The following is a 19,291-nucleotide window of genomic DNA, read 5'->3' on the forward strand; positions in this document are numbered from 1 at the left end:
AAATGATATAAGGAGTAGGAGTTTAGGTATTTTGCTCATGTTACATATGAATTAATAGCTCTGATGGTTTTCAACATATATTTTATCCTTTGGTGATCAAAGTTTATTTTTTTATTTTTTAATTGAATATAGTTGACATACAATATTATGTTAGTTTCAGGTGTACTACATAGTGATTTGACATTTACATACATTACAAAATGATCGTTATGATAAATCTAGTAACCATCTGTCTCCAAAGTTATTACAATATTATTGACCATATTCTTTATGATGTATATTACATCCCTGGGGCTCATTTATAACTGGAAGTTTGTATCTTTTAATCCTCATCACTTACTTTGCCCAAAGCACCCTCCTTCCCCCTAATCTGGCAACCACCCATTTGTTCTCTTTATCTATGAGTCTGTTTTCATTTTGCTTTTTCAGATCCCACATATAAGTGAGATCATATATTTGTCTTTGACTTACCTCACTTAGCATGATGCCCTATACATCCAGCCATGTTGCTGCAAATGGCACAATTTCATTCTTCTTTATGGCTAATATTCACATGGAAAAACCGGAATGAACTTTTGGCCAACCCAACATGTGTGTGTGTGTGCGTGTGTGTGTACACACACACACACCTCCTCTATCCATTCACCTACTGATGGGCACTTAGATTGCTTCCGTATCTTGCCTATTGTAAATACTGCTGCTATGAACATAGCGGTGCATATATCTTTTCAAATTAGTGTTTTTGTTTCTTCAGAAAAACACCCAGAAGTGGAATTGCTGGATCATTTGGTAATTCCACTTTCAGTTTCTTGAGGGGCCTCCATACTGTTCTCCATAGTGGCCGTACCAATTTACATTCCTACCAACAGCGCAGGATGGTCCCCTTTTCTCCACATCCTCGCCAATACTTGTTGTTTTTGTTGTCTTTTTGATTACAGTCATTGTGACAGATGTGAGGGGCTATCTCATTGTGGTTTTGATTTGCATTTCCCTAATGATAGTGATGTTGAGCATCTTTTCATGTGCCTGTTGGCCATCTGTATGTCTTTTCTGGAAAAATGTCTATTCAGTTCCTCTGCCCATTTTTTTAACGGAATTTTTTTTTGATATTCAATTGTATGAGTTCTTTATATATTTTGGATATTAACCTCTTATCACACATATCATTTGCAAATATCTCCTTCCACTCAGTAGGCTGCCTTTTCACTTGATAGATGGTTTCCTTTGCTGTGCAAAAGCGCGTGGGTCTAGGACCTGGGCTCCTTTCTAATTTCTCCCTCTGCACGGGGACTCTGAGCACCTGAGACTTTGCATGTGCCCTCTAAGAGCAGAGTCTCTCTATCCTATAGCCCTCCAGCTCTCAAACATAAGCTCTGCTTTTAAGAATCAGCCTGTTTTTAAAAAGCCCTATTTTCACAACCAGATGTCCTGGGGGGGCTCATCTTTTGGTGCAGAACTCCTGGGCTAGGAGCGCAACATGGGGCTCAGACCCCTCACTCCTTGGGGAGGACCTCTGTGCTTGTGATATTCCTCCCATTTGTGGGTCACTGACCTGGGGGTGTGCGTCCTGACTATACCGAGTCTCCACCCCTTATACGCATCTGTTGTGGCCCCTTCTTTATATCTTTAGTTGTGGAAAATCTTCTCTGCTAGTCTTCGGGTCATTTTCATAGATAATTACTCTGTACGTCACTGTAATTTTGGTGTGTGCCCGTGGGAGGAGGTGAGTTGAGAGTCTTCCTTCTCCATCATCATGGGGAAGTTCTCCAAAATTTGTATTTAACTAGACAATATGCTATGGAAAATCTTACATATTTACAAATTAACCCAATTTCTGGTGAAAATAAGTTAAGAAAGATGAATTGTATATATTTAACATAAAAAGCTTACTAATTCAGTGTTCTGAAGCTGGAAATTTGTACATTTAAGAGAATTCAGTTAAACTGGTAGCCCACACAATGAACAGTAGGGTATAGGATCACTATCTGTGTATTCCTTCTCTCACTACTATGCGATTTTCACCTTAAAGAAAGCAAAGTGTAAAGGGCTTTTAAAAGATTTTGATGTGTTAAGGCCTGTCTTGAACTGTGGAGTATTCTCTTAACGCTATGGTAGCCCAAGGTTGAGCTCCAGAGGAATCTGGTTTGGTCCTTAATTAATCCAAGTTTGAAGGAACTTAAGTCAGTTGAAAGGATGAGACCATTTTTAAAGTGAGACTGAGGCAGTACTGGTCGGGGTACAACCAGGAGAGGGATGGGGTGCGCTGAACGCACAGGCCTCCTACCTCGGCACCGCCTTTGCTGTATTCCTCCCAAGATCATTTAGCTGTCCATTTACTCTTTAGCTTTCTACAGAAATGTCAAGAAGGCAGTCAACATATTCATACATATTATTTTCATGAAGTATTACCTATGTAACAGGAAAACAGAAAAAGCATCTATGTATTTTATAGAGGCTATGAGAATAGAAAGCATTTCATTACAATTATTAGCTTGAATTTAAATGGCTCTAGTTTCATAATCTAATGTTGCCAGAGTAGAATCTCTTAAAACAGTCTTTTAAGACCTTTTTACTTTTTTTTTAAAATCTTTTTCTTGTACAAATTTATTTATTTATGGCTGCATTGGGTCTTCGTTGCTGCACACGGGCTTTCTCTAGTTACGGCGAGCGGGGGCTACTCTTCGTTGTGGTGCGCGGGCTTCTCATTGCAGTGGCTTCTCTTGTTGCAGAGCATAGGCCCTAGGTGCACGGGCTCAGTAGTGGTGGCACACGGGCTCAGTAGTTGTAGCTCATGGGCTCTAGAGTGCAGGCTCAGTAGTTGTGGTGCACGGGCTTAGGTGCTCCACGGCATGTGGCATCTTCCTGGACCCGGTCTCAAACCCGTGTCCCCTGCATTGGCAGGCGGATTCTTAACCACTGCACCACCAGGGAAACCCTACTCTTCTTTTAAGATGAGGATTTATAATGCTTATCTTTTCACAATTTAAATGATAGATCTATTTACTTTTCAACCAACATACTTTAAAAAAATGAATTTATGTTGATGAATAAAGCAGCTGCTTTCTGGAGGAAAGGCAGGTATTCGACTTGAAGAAAGGATAGTTTCTAACATTATTTGTTGAGAAGTTCAGCAGATGCTTCCCTCTAGGCTGAGACTAGAATGCAGAATCCTCTCAGTGGCTTGCAGTATTTACGAATTTGTCACATGGCAAATGAATATTCCTGTTCTTATAAAAACGTCAGTGCACAAACCATAGGCAGCGATACATTAGTATTTACATTTATTTCATGTATGCAGTTTACACACTCACTATTGAACAAAATTTGAATGCAGACAAATATACAAATACCATAATAAGCATTATCAAATAAAATAACTGGCACTAGTGTTATAAGCATATTAATGGGCCTGGTGAGAAAAATGATGAAAGAAGACTGCAGCCCATGGCATTTTTCTTTTTATCAGAAGAAAAAGCTCTGTAGCACCATAATGGTAATACTTAAAAGAAACACATAAGATGGAATATTTTAACTGCTATCACTGAGGTTAGCCTGTTTTATTTAAGTGAATTATATTGGAAGTTAACAGTATAGGCAATATTTTGGCCAACTTCTGTTTATGTCAGCTGAACATCTTCCATAAACAAAAGCAAAGGAAAATAAAGCCAGCCATACACAGACCCCTCCTTAGTACTTGGTACAAACTCTGCACCATGCTTTGATTTCATGATTGGAGAAGATATACATGTGCTAAAAACTGAGGTTATGTAAAGTTATTCACTAAAGCCTGAGTGTGTCTTTGGTAGGCTAATACTTTTTCAGCATTGTTATTGTTAATCATATTTATGTTTCTCTATACTGTATTTTTCTACATAATCCAAGGTGGCTAGAGAGGACATTATGGAAAACAATACAGCAAAACCCTCAAACAGGTAGGCCCTTAAAATCTACTCTATTCTGAAGGCACCAAGAATCAGTGGGGTGCAAACTTCCCCTTAGTGAAAGGTGACTTTTTTGTAATACTTATAAACTAATGGAATTTTATTTTGCAGTTTTATATATTTTATTTGGTGCTGTCAGTATACAGTATACAGTATTACCTACCTTTACACTTTTCTTCTAAGATGGCAACAATATACAAGATATATAGGGTACCAGGTATTTCTATTTCAAAGTTGTGCAAAAACTGCCACAATCTTGCTCAAAGTGTCTAAGTATCCAAATGGTAGCAAATGGGCTGCATTAAGCTGTATATATCCACACTGCATATGAAGAAAAAAATGAAATTTATGCCCAGTTATGAATAGAAATGTTACAAAGTGTATCATATACTGCGAGTAACCTGCAAGGTTCTTTAAACAGTATCTTTTAGTGGTTTCAATAAAATGTCACTAACCACTTAGCCCTAAGCCTCAAGTTCTCTTCATAAGAATGCTGTAGAACTGCATTAGTATTTTATATTGATTATAAATTAAGCCAAATTTCTATCTAAATACACAAGTATGTGCTTCAAGCAATGTTTTGTGGCAAACACACAAAACATAATTCTCTTAAGAATTATTGTCCTTACAATAATGCACTTTTAAAGCCTTCCTTTCATAGTTTGGTAATTAAGATCCACATGAAACACAATGCTTTGCTGAACACAGAAAATGTATCTGCATTATGATGATGCAACCCAGCGTTTGCTGGCAACTTGAAACTTAAAATAGTCATGTGCAGTTCAACCAGCTCCAAACAAGGTTTTTCAAGTGGTAATTATTTTGCAGCATTTATAGGTCTATATATCAGTCTGAATTGCAACTTTTAATTCCATGGTCTGATGTGAGTGGTTGTTATTTGCTTCCTTTAGTGCACTGCCAAAATATAAATCAATATTGGTTTTTATTCCACTGTTGCCATGTTCTTCAGCAATATGATTCAACTGTGGAACTTCTGAACATGAAGCAGTTTTAGTAAGCACAGAAATGCTACACTGATGGGGGGAATTTTCCAGACGGTCGTTTTCTACCTCAGGAAGAATGTTAACAGTAGCAAAGCGGGTGTGATAATCAGTGGAACCATGACTACAAGAAGTTTTCATGCTTTCTAGGTCAGAACAACTAAATTCAGAAAAATGACTAGAGTGGGAATCTGCTACAGAAGGCATACTGTCACTGAGGGATGGCGCCTCGAATTCACTTGAGTTCGTACTCTGTTGTTCTAACAACTGTGCATCCATGTCCTCTCTGGTCTCATTTATCTTCATGTTACTCTTTTTCCTCAATTTACCACTTTTTGATTTCTTTCCTGCTGCTGCTTCTTTGGACCACTTGGTGGCACTGGATTTACCTTCAGGCAAGCCACTGGACGAACCCCCAGGATGACTTCGGGTGGCACTGCCATCCTCCACACTGCTGCTTCCACTGTTGTGCCTGAATTTGGATGGCTTTGACTCTATATCTACCTGAACCTCCATACTGTTGCCTTCTCTGGAACATAAGAGTAACACATATAAATTTTTGACTTCCTCTTTTTAAAAAGAAAAATGCAAATGACAGCAAAGGGGGAGAGGCTTCTGTGTGAAAACTTCAAAGACTATATAAAAGCTATTAGAACAAATTAATGCAGGATACATTCTACTAATAGAAAAAAGTTGCTTGAAATAAGAGGACTATCTTTAAAATAATACTTCAATTTAAAATATATAAAACAGAAGCAACTACATTCATTGCTTATGCTATTCCAGGTACTACGCTACCTTCTCCATTTTTTTTCCAGAACAGTTGTATTGAGATATAATTTGCATATCATAAAATTCACCTGTTTCAAGTGCACAATTCAGTGGTTTATAGTATATTCACAGAGTTTGCAACCATTACCACTATTGAACTTCAGAACATTTTCATCATCACCAAAAGAAACCCATTAGCAGCCAGTTCCCACTCTTCCCTCCCCCCAACCCCTAGCAACCACTAACCTACTTTCTGTCTCTACGGATCTGCCTATTCTGGACATCTCACCACTTTCTTTATGCAGAGAACCTAATAGTAGATAACCATTATTCACAATAATTTTGCCTAATGATAGGGATAATTCTTTACAAATTAATTTTAAAAATACTTCTGACTTTATAACAATTTTTTCCTTACTTGTCCAACGGGATGTAGGAATTCAGAATGGATCCTGCCATTGCCTTGGTGCTGGCATTATCACTAACTGTTCCCAAACTGACTGTGCCAGATTCTCCACTTAGGCTGTACCGTTCTTTCTGTACATCTGCTTGTACTTCCAACCTTAAAGAGAGGGGTATTAGAAAAAAAAAACTACATATAATATCAACACTACTATAATATGAGAATGTATCTTTAAATAATTTAGTAACAAGAAGCTATTTTAGAAACAACTATAAACATTATTTTTTTAAGTTTCCTTTTATTTGATTATTCAAATTCTACTGCAGTGCAGCACATTGAACAGTACCAGCCATCCAGATAAAATGGTAAAATTAGCTGTCTGCCAAGTAAGGTAATAACAGAGTAATACAAAAAGAACATAAAGGATTTTAACTTAAACATGCTCCAATATTCTTATTTACCATGTGGTACTTTGCTTGCCACATTTCAATGCAAAACACCAAATCGGAATACATTAAAAACCATTCTACATGACAAATCAGTGACTCAAAAAATCCTGGGCATCTATATATTAAAAATGATTCCAAATTTAACACCTGACTCTTTAAAAAAGACATAATAGGGATGTCCCTGGTGGCGCAGTGGTTAAGAATCTGCCTGCCAACACAGGGGATACGGGTTCGAGCCCTGATCCGGGAAGGTCCCACATGCTGCAGAACAACTAAGCTCATGCGCCGCAACTACTGAGCCTGCTGCGCTCTAGAGCCTGCGAGCCACAACTATTGAAACCCGTGCACCTAGAGCCTGTGCTCTGCAACAAGAGAAGCCACCGCGGTGAGAAGACCGTGCACTACAATAGAGTAGCTCCCGCTCGCCGCCAACTAGAGAAAGCCCTTGTGCAGCAACGAAGACCCAATGCAGCCAAAAATAAATAAATAAATTTATCCAAAAAAAGAGACATAATATACACCACTATAACTTAAGAGTTTGTGTTTAAAAGCACACTACCTAAAAATAAGATAAATATAACTGATTTATCTTTTAATTCATGTGCTCTCCCCTACGTTTAAAAAAAAACCCAAAGGTAATAAACAGAAGTAAAGAAAAGTGAATTAAAGAGGAAACAGAAGAAGATAAAAATGCTTTAACTTATCCTACTTATCTACATGGCTTTGGGTAAAAGACTTCGTGAGAATTAAATAACCATTAATACATAAAAGGACCCAGGCAGACTCTCTCGGCCTCAGTTCGTGCATTTCCGGATATCCTGACTCCAGCTGCTCCCCCCAGGCTTCAGCCAGCGTCTCATTTCCTAACAGCTGTGGCCACCTCCAGAGGTAAGATCCAAGCTTAATCACTGCCTTTACAGTATTCACCGAAGCAGCTCCAGCACTGACTCACAACATAAAATCTGACAAGTGCAGTGAAAAAAATGGCATAATGTTATCCCTTAGACTTGGTTTTTACCTCATCAAATCTCCTTACTCACTGTTTACCACTAAATTTCAGTTTTTGAAACCTTACTGTTTTCAACCCTGACACAGTAAGATTATATGTCATCATCATGCTTTGTGTTCAAAACCCTCCTCATCTATAATAATTAATAATTTGTAGTTCAGGCAAAAACAAAACAAAACAAAACAAAGCATAGTTTTCTTACCTATGAAAACAGTTTACCATGGCACTTCCTGACAGACTCCCTGTGATACTGGCTCCAGCAAGCGCCATGGTGCTGGCTGTTTCACTCAGGTTGTCCCGGATGGCTCCTATTCGATCCATGTGGCTTCCACTTGCACTCAAACTGCCGGTCAAACCACCAACACTTCCTTCCCCTATGCTAGGGTTGTGTCTTGCTTCTGCTACTGAAGTTGTGTCTAAATGCAAATATTTCAAAGAAATTAAATAAGTGTGATTATTGATTTCCCTCTCCATAAAGTCTGTCATGATTTCAGATTGGACATATTTTCATATAAAGTATAAAACATACACAGGAATAGAAAAGGTGTCTGGAGTCAGGGACACATAACATAACCGTGGGATAAGAGTAAAGGGTAATATCTCACAGGGTAAAGTTGGATTAAGGATGCCCTCAGTTTTAAATGGTCACTACAGGCATACTTTGGAGATATGTATTGTGGGTTTGGTTCCAGACCATGGCAATAAAGCAAATATCACAATAAAGTGAGTCATGGATTTTTGGGTTTCCCAGTGCATATAAAAGTTATGTTTACACTATACTAAAGTGTGCAAGAGCATTATGTCTAAAAAAATGTATATACAGTGATTAAAAAATACTTTATTACTAAAAAAAAATACTAACCATCATCTGACAACTCAGGGTTGCCACAAGCCTTCAATCTGCAAAAAATGCAATTAGCTGCAAAGTGCAATAAAATGAAGTATGCCTGTACTTTATAAGAAAATCGAGATTTAGGAATTCTATAAAGAACCTGATGGTTGAAGAATTTAGCTGACTTTGAGAAAAATTATGTGACAGTTTTCAATAAAGGTGTCATTTAAAGAGCTTAGTATTCTCTAGGTCAATAAGAATGGGCCAAAAGTTGACTTCTTGATATATTCCACAGTTCTGACTGTCTACAAGCTATTTCAAGACCTGATACCACTATATTCCAATCTTACAGTATTTTTCACAGGCTTTATATTGGAGGATTTATTTATTTGCTCCAATATTTGAGTTCCTATTATATAACCCAACTCTGTTTCTAAGTACTAGGGACACAGCGGATCAAAGAGACGAACAACCTGCCCTCAGAAAGCTTACATTCTAGTTGGGGAGAGCAATAAATAAAATTATATGGTGATAAATGCTATGAGAAAAAATAAAGCAGAGTAAAGGGGAGTGAGTAAAAGGCAGTGAGAGTGATGAGGAGTGCATGTGCGCACTCTTTTAAGAAATTCCCACAGCCACCCCAGCCTTCAGTAACCACCACCATGATCAGTCAGCAGCCACCAACATCCAGGCAAGAACCTCCACTGGCAGAAAGATTATGACTTGCTGAAGGCTCACATGATGATTAAAATTTTTTAGCAATAAAGTATTTTTAAATTAAGGTAGATACTTAATATACAGTACAGTGTAAACATAACTTTTATATGCAGTGGGAAACCCCAAAATTCATGTCTTGCTTTATTGTGATATTTGCTTTATTGTGGTGGTCTGGAACCAAAGCTACAACATCTCCAAGGTATGCCTGTACTTCCCTAAGACAATTTCTTTAACGAGAACTGTGGGAATTTCTTTAAAAAGAACATGCACATTTTAAAAAGCTTATTAACTTGTACTCCTAATGGTAGTCTATGAGGGCCTTTATATGTTCCAGTTTTTGTTATAATTCCTATTTCTTTGAATAACATTAGGTTAAAGATATTTTCTACTCATTGGGCATCTGCATTTCTTCTTTTATGAACTGCAGTTCTCTTCTGTCCTTTTATTACTGATTTGTAACATTTTACACAAAATTAAAGATTAAAAGTCTAGAATTTCTAAGACATTACATTTCCATCGGAGGTTATAGGTACCCAGAACCATTCCACCCTCTTTCATCCATTCACCTTTCCTCAGCAGCTCATTTCCCCGATGTACTTCTGGGTGAATACTATTAGGGCTAGTAAGAGAGGAATGGGAATTCTGACTTGCATGTTACCTACAGCCTTATGCTATTACTACTAGTAAGTACATTTTCTTCCTTTGCTGAAAGGACTTACCTACAGCTGTGTTTGTCCCACCAACATTTATATCATTTTCATCATCAAATTCAATCCTGACTCCTTTTCCATTGCCTGCTGAGACCCCACAACCTCCGCTTCGACAGAGAGAAATCGGAACAACACCATAGACATAAGCTAACATAATAGGAACACCAATACCTAAAGAGGAATTAAATTGGTCATTACAAACCAAAAAATAAATTACAGAAACACACATTTCAGAAAGTCTTTTAAAGAGAAGGTGTACAGGAGAAAAGTGTTAGGGTTCTGCAACTCTTGCCAAAAGCGGATTTACCCAACTATTAAAGGATGCAAGCAGATTCAAAGCTTCTAGCCTCAGGTGACACATATGAGGTTAAAAAAAAGATGTAAATCTTTTTTCTTTTTCAGTGCCAGGGCTCTAAACGGTATTTTGGTGGGGAGGAAGGGATATTAACCACTAATAATTTACCAACTCTCCCTAAGGCTAGGCTCTTGAGTTTATATTACTTTTAACCAATATAGTTACAGAATGAGAGGCTTTCTGTAGGCTCAAACTGCCCCTAAATAAATAAATAAATAAAGTAACTCTCTTATCTTCAACAATATAATGCTGTTTTTCAAAATTCTTCCACAAAACTTTAATTCTATAAAATTTGAGGTAATTAGAATTTTTAAGCATTTCTTACCTACAGTCACTGCAGCTACAACTGGAGATACGATTACAGACAATGTTACACCACCTGCTATGGCCAAATTCCGTTTGTGCTTTGAAACATCCTTGCCTTCATATCGATTGTGAATCTTGAATTAGAAAGAAAAATGGGGGTGATGGGTTAAAGAAAAAACACATTACATACTTAATTTAAATGAAATAGACCTACATCTGTTAGAAGTTTAAAGTGATTTACCTTATAAATTTCATAGTTAAGATGCCAAATTCAAGGTAAACATATTATTGTTCTTAAACCATATTCTTATACATAATTTGCTCCTTAATAATAATTTGGTTACATAAGACAGTGATTTAATAGATTTTACTCTGTGTTTAAACAATCTTGAGTAAAAGTAGTCCTTATAATCTTATTCAAGAACAGTATAAATCATGTTTTGAGCAAAGAAGAAGGAATTAAGAACATTATTTTCAACATAGTTATGAGTTGGATGTCTGATCAACAGGATTACTTCTAAGAAATGTATCATTCCACAGAATTCTAAATAAGGATCCCTAATTAGTAAATATTGGCTCCTAGGAGAGGTTTACACAGTCTTTAAAAAAAAAAAAAAACAACAAAACCTGACCTTAAAAAGAAGTACTAATAAGCAAACATCACTAAGTAGAATCAATTTTTTTCTCAGATCCATTTTTATGAAGAAAAATGTTATCAAATGACTCAGGATCCTGGGCTCTCATTTATAGCTCAAAGTAAGGGGTACAGAGAGAAAAAAAGAACAAATAATGTTGCCAGAGGACAGGAGTTAGATCTACTTGGCATCTTTGTAGAGTACAGATGTTGTTAATAAACAGAACTTAATATCACCTTGAAAGTTACTTGTGAGATATTATATGAACTTCAGGAAATAGCTCAGTATCTTTGTTCTTGTGATTTTCAAGGGCTAAAGCTAATAAAGTACATTTCCCCCTGTTTCAAGACAGATTCAAAACAGCCTCAAAAGTGTACAGGTAGTCTCTAAAGTAAAATACTTGACTTAAAAACAATATTACAGATGAGGCATAATAAAGTAACCTATCATTATTATGTGGTTATTTTGAAGGCTGTAAAGTACAATGAATCTTATGGGATGTATTAAACAGTGAAAAAGCTGGGATGGGGAGGTGGGCAAAACATGCATGGGACAAGGAACATTTCTATTTCCTAGTCAGAATTCTGTTTCCCAGAACTGACTGTATGTTCCAGGGAATGGGTCTCTACACTTCCTAAATAGTCCATACAGGCAGAGATGGCAGACCTTCCCAAAGTACCTTTCATTATCCTTCAGTACTCTAGCTAATACCTGTTCCTCGCCACCCCCATTCCTACAAAACTCAGCACTGAAGCAGAAAAAAAGACAAAGCTACAAACTGATGGAGCAGACTTGCAAAGGCAGGCTGCCAGGAGAAAGAGTTTTCCAGATAATTCTGCATCCTCAAGCACCAATGTTCAATTACAGTGATCATGTTGTCCCACCACTTCTGGTTCAACTTAATTTTTTCTGTTTTACTATTTTGTGCCACATTTTCTATTTGTTATTGTAAAGAAAGGCTCAGCTTTTAGGTACTTTATCAATTTAATAGGTTTTCCTGGGCTGGTTTATAACCCTACACACCCCAGAGAACACTGTTTCAATGGAAAACTAATTCATCAACCTGCAACCATTTGAGTACAGGTTTGAGAAAAGGAGACTTGTTACTACTGCACCTAAGACTGAACAATGAGGTAAATAATCTCTCCTCTATAAATTATTTGTAGGTGTATGCAGTACAACAGTCTTTTTTTCCCTTCTACTTCTAAGTATCTGAATAGTTTTGTTTTCGGCAAAACCTTGCTTTGGACAACTTATGAAAAATTATTATAATCAGTATTATGTTTGGGACTTTAAACAATTACCTTCTGAAATAAACATTTGGCCCATAAATATGTTTGTCCTCAGTCTCAAGCTAATTAAAAAAATAGTATGTACTGTTATTTCTGATTATAAAAGTAATATGTGTTGAACATAAAATAACATGGCTGTTGTACGAAAGAGGATCAGCCTTGTCTTGAGTCCTGAAAGTCAGAACTAGAATTAAATGAAACAATTAAAAGGGAAATGGATTCTGACTCAACATAAGAATTTTCTAACACTTACAGCTCCCTGGCAACAGAATGGGCTGCCTCATGAGTTGGTGGTTTCCCCATCACTGAAGTGCCCAAATGGATAGCTTGAAATTTATCAGGGATCTTATATAAAGAATTTGTGCATCTGGGTTTAAATCCCAGCTCTGCTTCTTCCTGTGTAACTAAAGATAAATTACATAAATTTTCCTAAACTTCAATATTCTAACATATAAATTGCTGTGAGGTTAAAATGAGTCAAAGTATATAAAACATCTACCACACAGTTAGAACTCAACAAATGTTAGTTCCCCTTTATAAAATTCCTATACTTTGTTCTGCTTGGGTACACGGTTGGGATTAGATAATTTCTGAGGTTACTTCTCAATTCTGATATTCTACTAATTTAGGCAGCAGCAGACTTTTTAGCCACTTTGTAAATTATCCCTTTAATCTTTCAAAAAAGAATTATTTGCTTAACCAATGAAGTATCACTCAGGCCAGTGGCAAGTATCGGGTGCTCGGACTTTCACAAAATTGTTGTAACCTACAAAGTAGTGTATGTACTAATAGCAGTAATCTGAAGAAAAAAAGCTTTGAATTGAAGTTGGAAATAATTCAGGAATTGGCTAATTATTCTTTGCCTGAGGGCATATGTTATTTCTCTATTAACCTTATAGATCTGACTCTACAAGGACATAACCATGAGAGAAAATGTCAGGTGTGGATTCTTTAATATTTTATATGTAAAGTTTATAATGCAAATGTACTTAAGTTTTCAGATTCAGATAATTTTAAAGCAAGTCTACTTTTTATGCATACATATAAGCTTGCCAAACACTGAAAATTTATTACCTTATGAAAAAATTGTAACTGTTTTACACTTAAGATACTAAAAATGACCTTTGTCTTTCAAAACAAATAAACAAATAAAAAAACAAAACAAACACAAAGCAAAACCATCAATCCTAAATCTAAAGATTTAAAATAAGATAATAGGGCCTCCCTGGTGGCGCAAGTGGTTGGGAGTCCGCCTGCCGATGCAGGGGATACGGGTTCGTGCCCCGGTCTGGGAGGATCCCATATGCCGCGGAGCGGCTGGGCCCGTGAGCCATGGCCGCTGGGCCTGCGCGTCCGGAGCCTGCGCGTCCGGAGCCTGTGCTCCGCGGCGGGGGAGGCCACAGCAGTGAGAGGCCCGCATACCGCAAAAAAATAAAAAAATAAAAAAATAAAAATAAAATAAAATAAAATAATAAATTAACAAGGAATCAAGCATTTTACCTTACGGCCCACATATACAGGAATGCCAATAATCATGGCAGGTATAGCAATGCCAGCTATTAAAGCAATTCCTACGGGAGCACCAACAAGTGTTCCCAGCTGCCATAATATTTTCTTCTTTCGGCTCCAGGGTTTCTTCCCCCAAAAAGTACATCCTGATGGACTAAAGGAAAAAATTACAATGTAAAGTAACTGTTGCAAAACATCACAGTAACAATTTACTACAATACATTCAGCAATAACTATAAAAGAATTCTCAAATTTAGGAATGAGGGTTTTTTCCCCTTTCTTTGAATTCTGAGTTTACTAAAAGCTAAAAAATCAAGGCAAGAACCACCATAAATTACGTTAAAAGGATACTGATAACTGGGATTCAGGTTAAACATTTATCCCTAGTCCTCCATTAGCCTCAAAACCGTAGGTTAGTTTTTGAAGAGTAAATTAATGCAAAATATGCTTATTTTATCCCTGTTTTAGGCACATAATTATCTGATTATATCATAAACTCACTTTGTGGCCTAAATGAGGAAATTTATGAGAAAATTAAATGGAAATATTTATGACCTACCGTAATTACATGGGGTATTAAATGCTAACTTTCTAGTTTAACAAAAAACAAAGCCGGGAATTCCCTGTCAGTCCAGTGGTTAGGACTTGGCCCTTTCACTGTCGGGCCCACGTTCAATTCCTGGTCGGGGAACTAAGACTCCACAAGCTGCGTGGTGCAGCCAAAAAACAAACAAACAAAACAAAGCCAAACAAAAAAAAAAAAAGAAGAAATTTCCGTTTCCTATTTTTGACTAGTTATTAATCTCAAATGACTGGCACAATAATTGGGTTCCTGTTAAATTTATGTAGCTAGAATAAAATAGATCTCTTCAAGTATCATATAAATTCCAAGCTTAAAAATACTAAGGATAATGCTGTTTCCAAAAAAAGTCCTTTTGTCTTACAATATAAAATTATATTTAGATATAAATAGCCCTTCTGTAAGCTTACCTTAGATAATGTAAATCCGAGATTTCTTTCATACACAACCAACAAAACTCACAACCACAGACAGCACATGTCATGTGATTACAGCTCCCATCATTCATCTTTATTATATAAGCAGCACACCGTGGACATGGTTTTATATCATCAGCTATTAGGAAAATAGACATGTTTAGTATACAAGACTGGTCTAAAAATAACAATTTCTAGTAGATAATCAATTATAGCACTGCCAAAATATCTTAACATGTATAGTTTGTTAACCGATAGCTTTAGCCTGCTAATTTTAGTATATAAAGCACTTTTTTTTCCCTTCCAAGGAAAGGAACATATTTTACATTAAATTTTCAAACTGTAAACATTTTTCCAACAGTAGCAGAACAATGAGAATAAAGAATAACAAAATAATAAAAAGAGAAATGAGAACCAAGGGCAGCTCTAGGCAAACCGGGAACTATATAAAGTTTGTCTTTGTCCCTACCCCATAGCTTTCTTCAATGAGCAGCACTTCAAGTTCTAGGACTTTTCCAACCATCTCCACTTAAATTAAATGTAGATATTCTGTATACTATTCCTTTAGTGAATGAATACTAACAGGAAGTGACAATTCGATAGTAAGCTGAAGCACTACATTAAAAAAGCACTATGAGTTTACTTCTCTCTTCTAGGTAACATCAACTATAGGCACTGTAAAAATAATACAGGTATCTGTAGAAAAGCAGCCTTTTTCTCATATTTTAATTCATACAACAGACAGATGGGCCTTGCAAAGAATCAGAACTCAGATAAAAGGGAGGAGGTAAGAGGTTAAGTAAGGGTTGTATGGTTATAAACACTTAATGGAAAATAGTTTCAGAATTAAAGCAACCATTTGTTGGTTATGCTCATGACCGTTTTTAATTAGTTAACTTCGTCCATTTTATTCATTTATTCAAATGCTGTGGTATGCTTCATGTATAGTAATATGGTTACAATGCACAAAGATGCCAAGTTACAATCAAGTGGTACATAACTTTAGGAATGAGAATAAGAGCTATCTCAAATTATGCAACTATTTTGAACTTCGGCATCTATTTAAATAGCAACCAGTAATTATTTACTGTTACTAGTAATCACCTGTATTTTCGAACTACACATAAGACAGTTAAGAAAAGATATGTATAGTGCAAGCCACTGAATTCAAGTATTTCTTTCAATTTCTTACACGATAAGCATTAAGCTATATTCTATTTTCCTTTCTACAAGTTTTATGGTCAAATTTTACCTGTGCTTTATCAGTGAATTCAGGTTTCCTTAGTGCTTCATTTAGCCAAAGCTGTTTTTTAACTTAAGAACTGGTCGATGCTCACAATTACTGTTTTAACGATTCAAACAATTTTGAGCAAACTGACAACTCTATGCAGCCAGACCAAAACACATAATTACTAGAATATAAAAATTTAAAAATCCATAAGTCATGATTTAAATGATCCAAAGAACACAAAGTCTGCATGAAAATGTTTTTAACACTAAGCATGAATGAAAAAAAGGTGGCTTTTACAGCTAATATAATAGCTAGTACATTAAATTAAAGAAATGCTAATACTCTGCTTAAGTGGCATATTAATTGATAAACTTCCTCATTTCAGAGTATTCTCAAATAGTAAATATCCTAATTAGAGGTGAGAGTAAAAAGACTCAGGCTTTGGCTCTGACATATGCAATCTTCAGAACAAACTGACAGGTGATATTCCCATTCATCTTCATAGTTCTAAAAACATAAAAGAGCCTTTTAATATGCTAAGATTACATGTTAGAGAATTAACACCATAAGCAATCTAATGATATGTGTCTCTTTATATATTTGTACTTGCATGCTTTCACTCTCTGTATACTTGTTTGTCTACAAAAAGCTGTTTTGTCTGCTTTGTCTCGTTTCTGGAACAACAAACCAGAAAAAAATTTTTTACTATGCACGTTATATAATGTATTTCTCTCAAAATAGTCTCTAAATGCAAAAATCCTAAATAAAATTGTTTTAATGATTAGATGGTCAAATGATGCCCCACTCCCCAAGCATCAATTAATCCACAGCTCCTTTATACAAAAAAAAAAAAAAAAAAAAAGTTTTCCATTTCTATTTAAAGTGTTTGGCAAAGCTTTTGTCTTTTTAAATTACTGTATTTCTATTTGTTGTTAAAATATGTGCCATTGTCATATTAAGAAAAAAACACTGGGTTACCAAATATTATGTTCTCAAAACTTGTTTTAAAACTCCCCTGCCCCTGCCACATTGCCTATAAAGACTTACAACAAAATGTTAACAGTGATTATCTTTAGGGGTGGTAGTAATAGGGGATAGGGGTAGGTGGGGAGCTGAGCCAATTAAATATATTTTTATAAAGGGGGAGAAACATGGTAACAAAAATGAAAAATATGTGTTTCATTTAAAATGCAGTAACTCAAAGTGTGTTAACTCCCTGGTAGCTATAAGAGTCTCATGTAGATGCAATACTGTCAGAGTTTAAAGACAAATATAATCATAATAGAAATTATTTAATGTACCATATAATTAAGCATACTTATTTAACTTCAGGTAACTGATTAGAAAGAAATAGCCAACCAATTATTATTATTATACCAAGCAATTATTATTAAAAGTGCAGACTATCTTTTAATGTATCATGATAATGAGAGACCAAAAACTACCACAATACCTAGAACAACAGGAATTAATAAAACTATTTCAGATGGTAGTTTCCTTTCCTCTTGGTCTTTCCACAAGTCAGTGAAAAGCCAAGTTCAAGGTTTTAATTTTTTTATAGATTACATCAAGGAAACTACCACTAAACTTTTGTTCTGAGAGCCTTTATTTTTGGAACACTGTAGGTGGAAATGCATGTACCTTATATTTTCAGAAAAATGAGATAAGATTTTTAAATCAACATGGAAAAATTCCAAATGAAGTTTATTTTTTAAAATAATCACCTTGGGAGGGAGGCTATTCCAGCAATGCTACTATTTAACCCAAATCATTTGGAAGTTTTTCTTTCATAATTACTTTCAAAGCTACTTTATATATATAAAAAGTCACACTCATGATCATATCAGCACATCTTACTTTGGATCCATACCAAACCAGTGATTCAACTTGGTATGTTACACTAGGTGTTAAACTTAGCTGCAAAGGAACTTTTGGTTATCCCCAGAAATCAAACTCACATTAAAGGGATAATTTTAAGTGAATGTATAAGGGTTATGACCAGTAAGGCATTCCAGGACAGCACTGCTAAATAAACATAAAATCCCCCACGAGGACTATAAGGAAGACCAACATTCATTGGGATGTGACTAAATCATGATGTTTACTTTAAAATTAATAACAAAAGTCATCTCTTAGTCATTTCTTTTCTTTTTTTTTTTCTTTAATGATGGTTCAGATATATGCAAATCTCTAGCAGGGGACTGTGGTTTCTCTAAGTTTCCCTATCTCATATAGCCAGAGCACTTACTATGAGCCAGGAAATGTTTCAACCTATGGACTTAAGTATTATTAGTATCTTTAGCTTATAGATGAGGCAAATAACTTGCTCAGAGTCACACAGAGAATAAGTGAAGAAGCTGGAATTCGAATCTAGACGATGATTCCAGAGTCCACTCTCCTACTCTATATGTCTGTGTGTCCTGTAAGCGATAAATATCCATCCCCACTTAGAGAAGAGGGATATCATTTCCAAGGGGACCACTTAATAGCTATAGCTGACTCTACAGAGGACAGTTTAGGTATACTCAGGTCCTCTCTGAATTGCTTCTGAACCAATACCTACAGATTATTATTAATACCTTTGGAGTTCTACCCCAAATCTTTAGGAAAGGAAATAAAACAAGTCAATCAGTGAACAAGCAAGAAAATCCATGTCCATTGTATAAAATATTAAGTGTTGAATTTAAAGTTTATTTAATTTTAAATTCAACTTTAAGTATTAAGACTTTTTTTTCTAGTAGCATAAAGTACATGACTATTTTAATACACTGCTGGTAGGAATGTAAATTATTTTCTTGATAAATTTCTGTATTTTCCAAGTTTTTTCCTTTTATAATCAATGAAAAAAGTTAATATTTTTCTAAAAATGACTGAAGTTCCAATAAACAGTGAAAATTCTATGAATGTGAAATATTAGTTTTTTTGAATTTTTATTCAAAGAACATTAAGATGGTCAGACTTTTAAAAAATTTTTTAAGATTTATGAGATGTATATGCTTGCTCATGTATAGATCTCCAAGTAATTTTTTTTTTTTTTTTTTTGCGGTACATGGGCCTCTCACTGTTGTGGCCTCTCCCGTTGCGGAGCACAGGCTCCGGACACACAGGCTCAGCGGCCATGGCTCACGGGCCCA

General features: G+C 35.7%; 1 protein-coding gene across 3 annotated transcripts in view; it reads right to left on the reverse strand.

Annotated features, from left to right (window-relative positions):
* Nucleotides 1-3,264: 3,264 nt before the first annotated feature.
* RNF19A (ring finger protein 19A, RBR E3 ubiquitin protein ligase) overlaps nt 3,265-19,291 on the reverse strand; it is a 53,604-nt gene continuing 37,577 nt past the window's right edge. For 2 of the 3 annotated variants that reach the window (XM_060115829.1, XM_060115830.1), the window contains 7 exons: nt 14,921-15,065; nt 13,922-14,084; nt 10,514-10,628; nt 9,843-10,004; nt 7,777-7,990; nt 6,132-6,275; nt 3,265-5,471 (listed from right to left, as the gene is read on the reverse strand). In XM_060115829.1, the coding sequence (XP_059971812.1) occupies nt 4,781-5,471; nt 6,132-6,275; nt 7,777-7,990; nt 9,843-10,004; nt 10,514-10,628; nt 13,922-14,084; nt 14,921-15,065 (1,634 nt within the window). In that variant the 3' untranslated portion in view covers nt 3,265-4,780. The remainder of the gene's footprint in view (nt 5,472-6,131; nt 6,276-7,776; nt 7,991-9,842; nt 10,005-10,513; nt 10,629-13,921; nt 14,085-14,920; nt 15,066-19,291) is intronic. The other variant, XM_060115831.1, reaches the window with a different exon arrangement.

The sequence above is a fragment of the Mesoplodon densirostris genome, chromosome 13 (genome assembly GCF_025265405.1).
Source record: "Mesoplodon densirostris isolate mMesDen1 chromosome 13, mMesDen1 primary haplotype, whole genome shotgun sequence".
In the NCBI taxonomy this organism is placed as follows: Eukaryota; Metazoa; Chordata; class Mammalia; order Artiodactyla; family Ziphiidae; genus Mesoplodon; species Mesoplodon densirostris.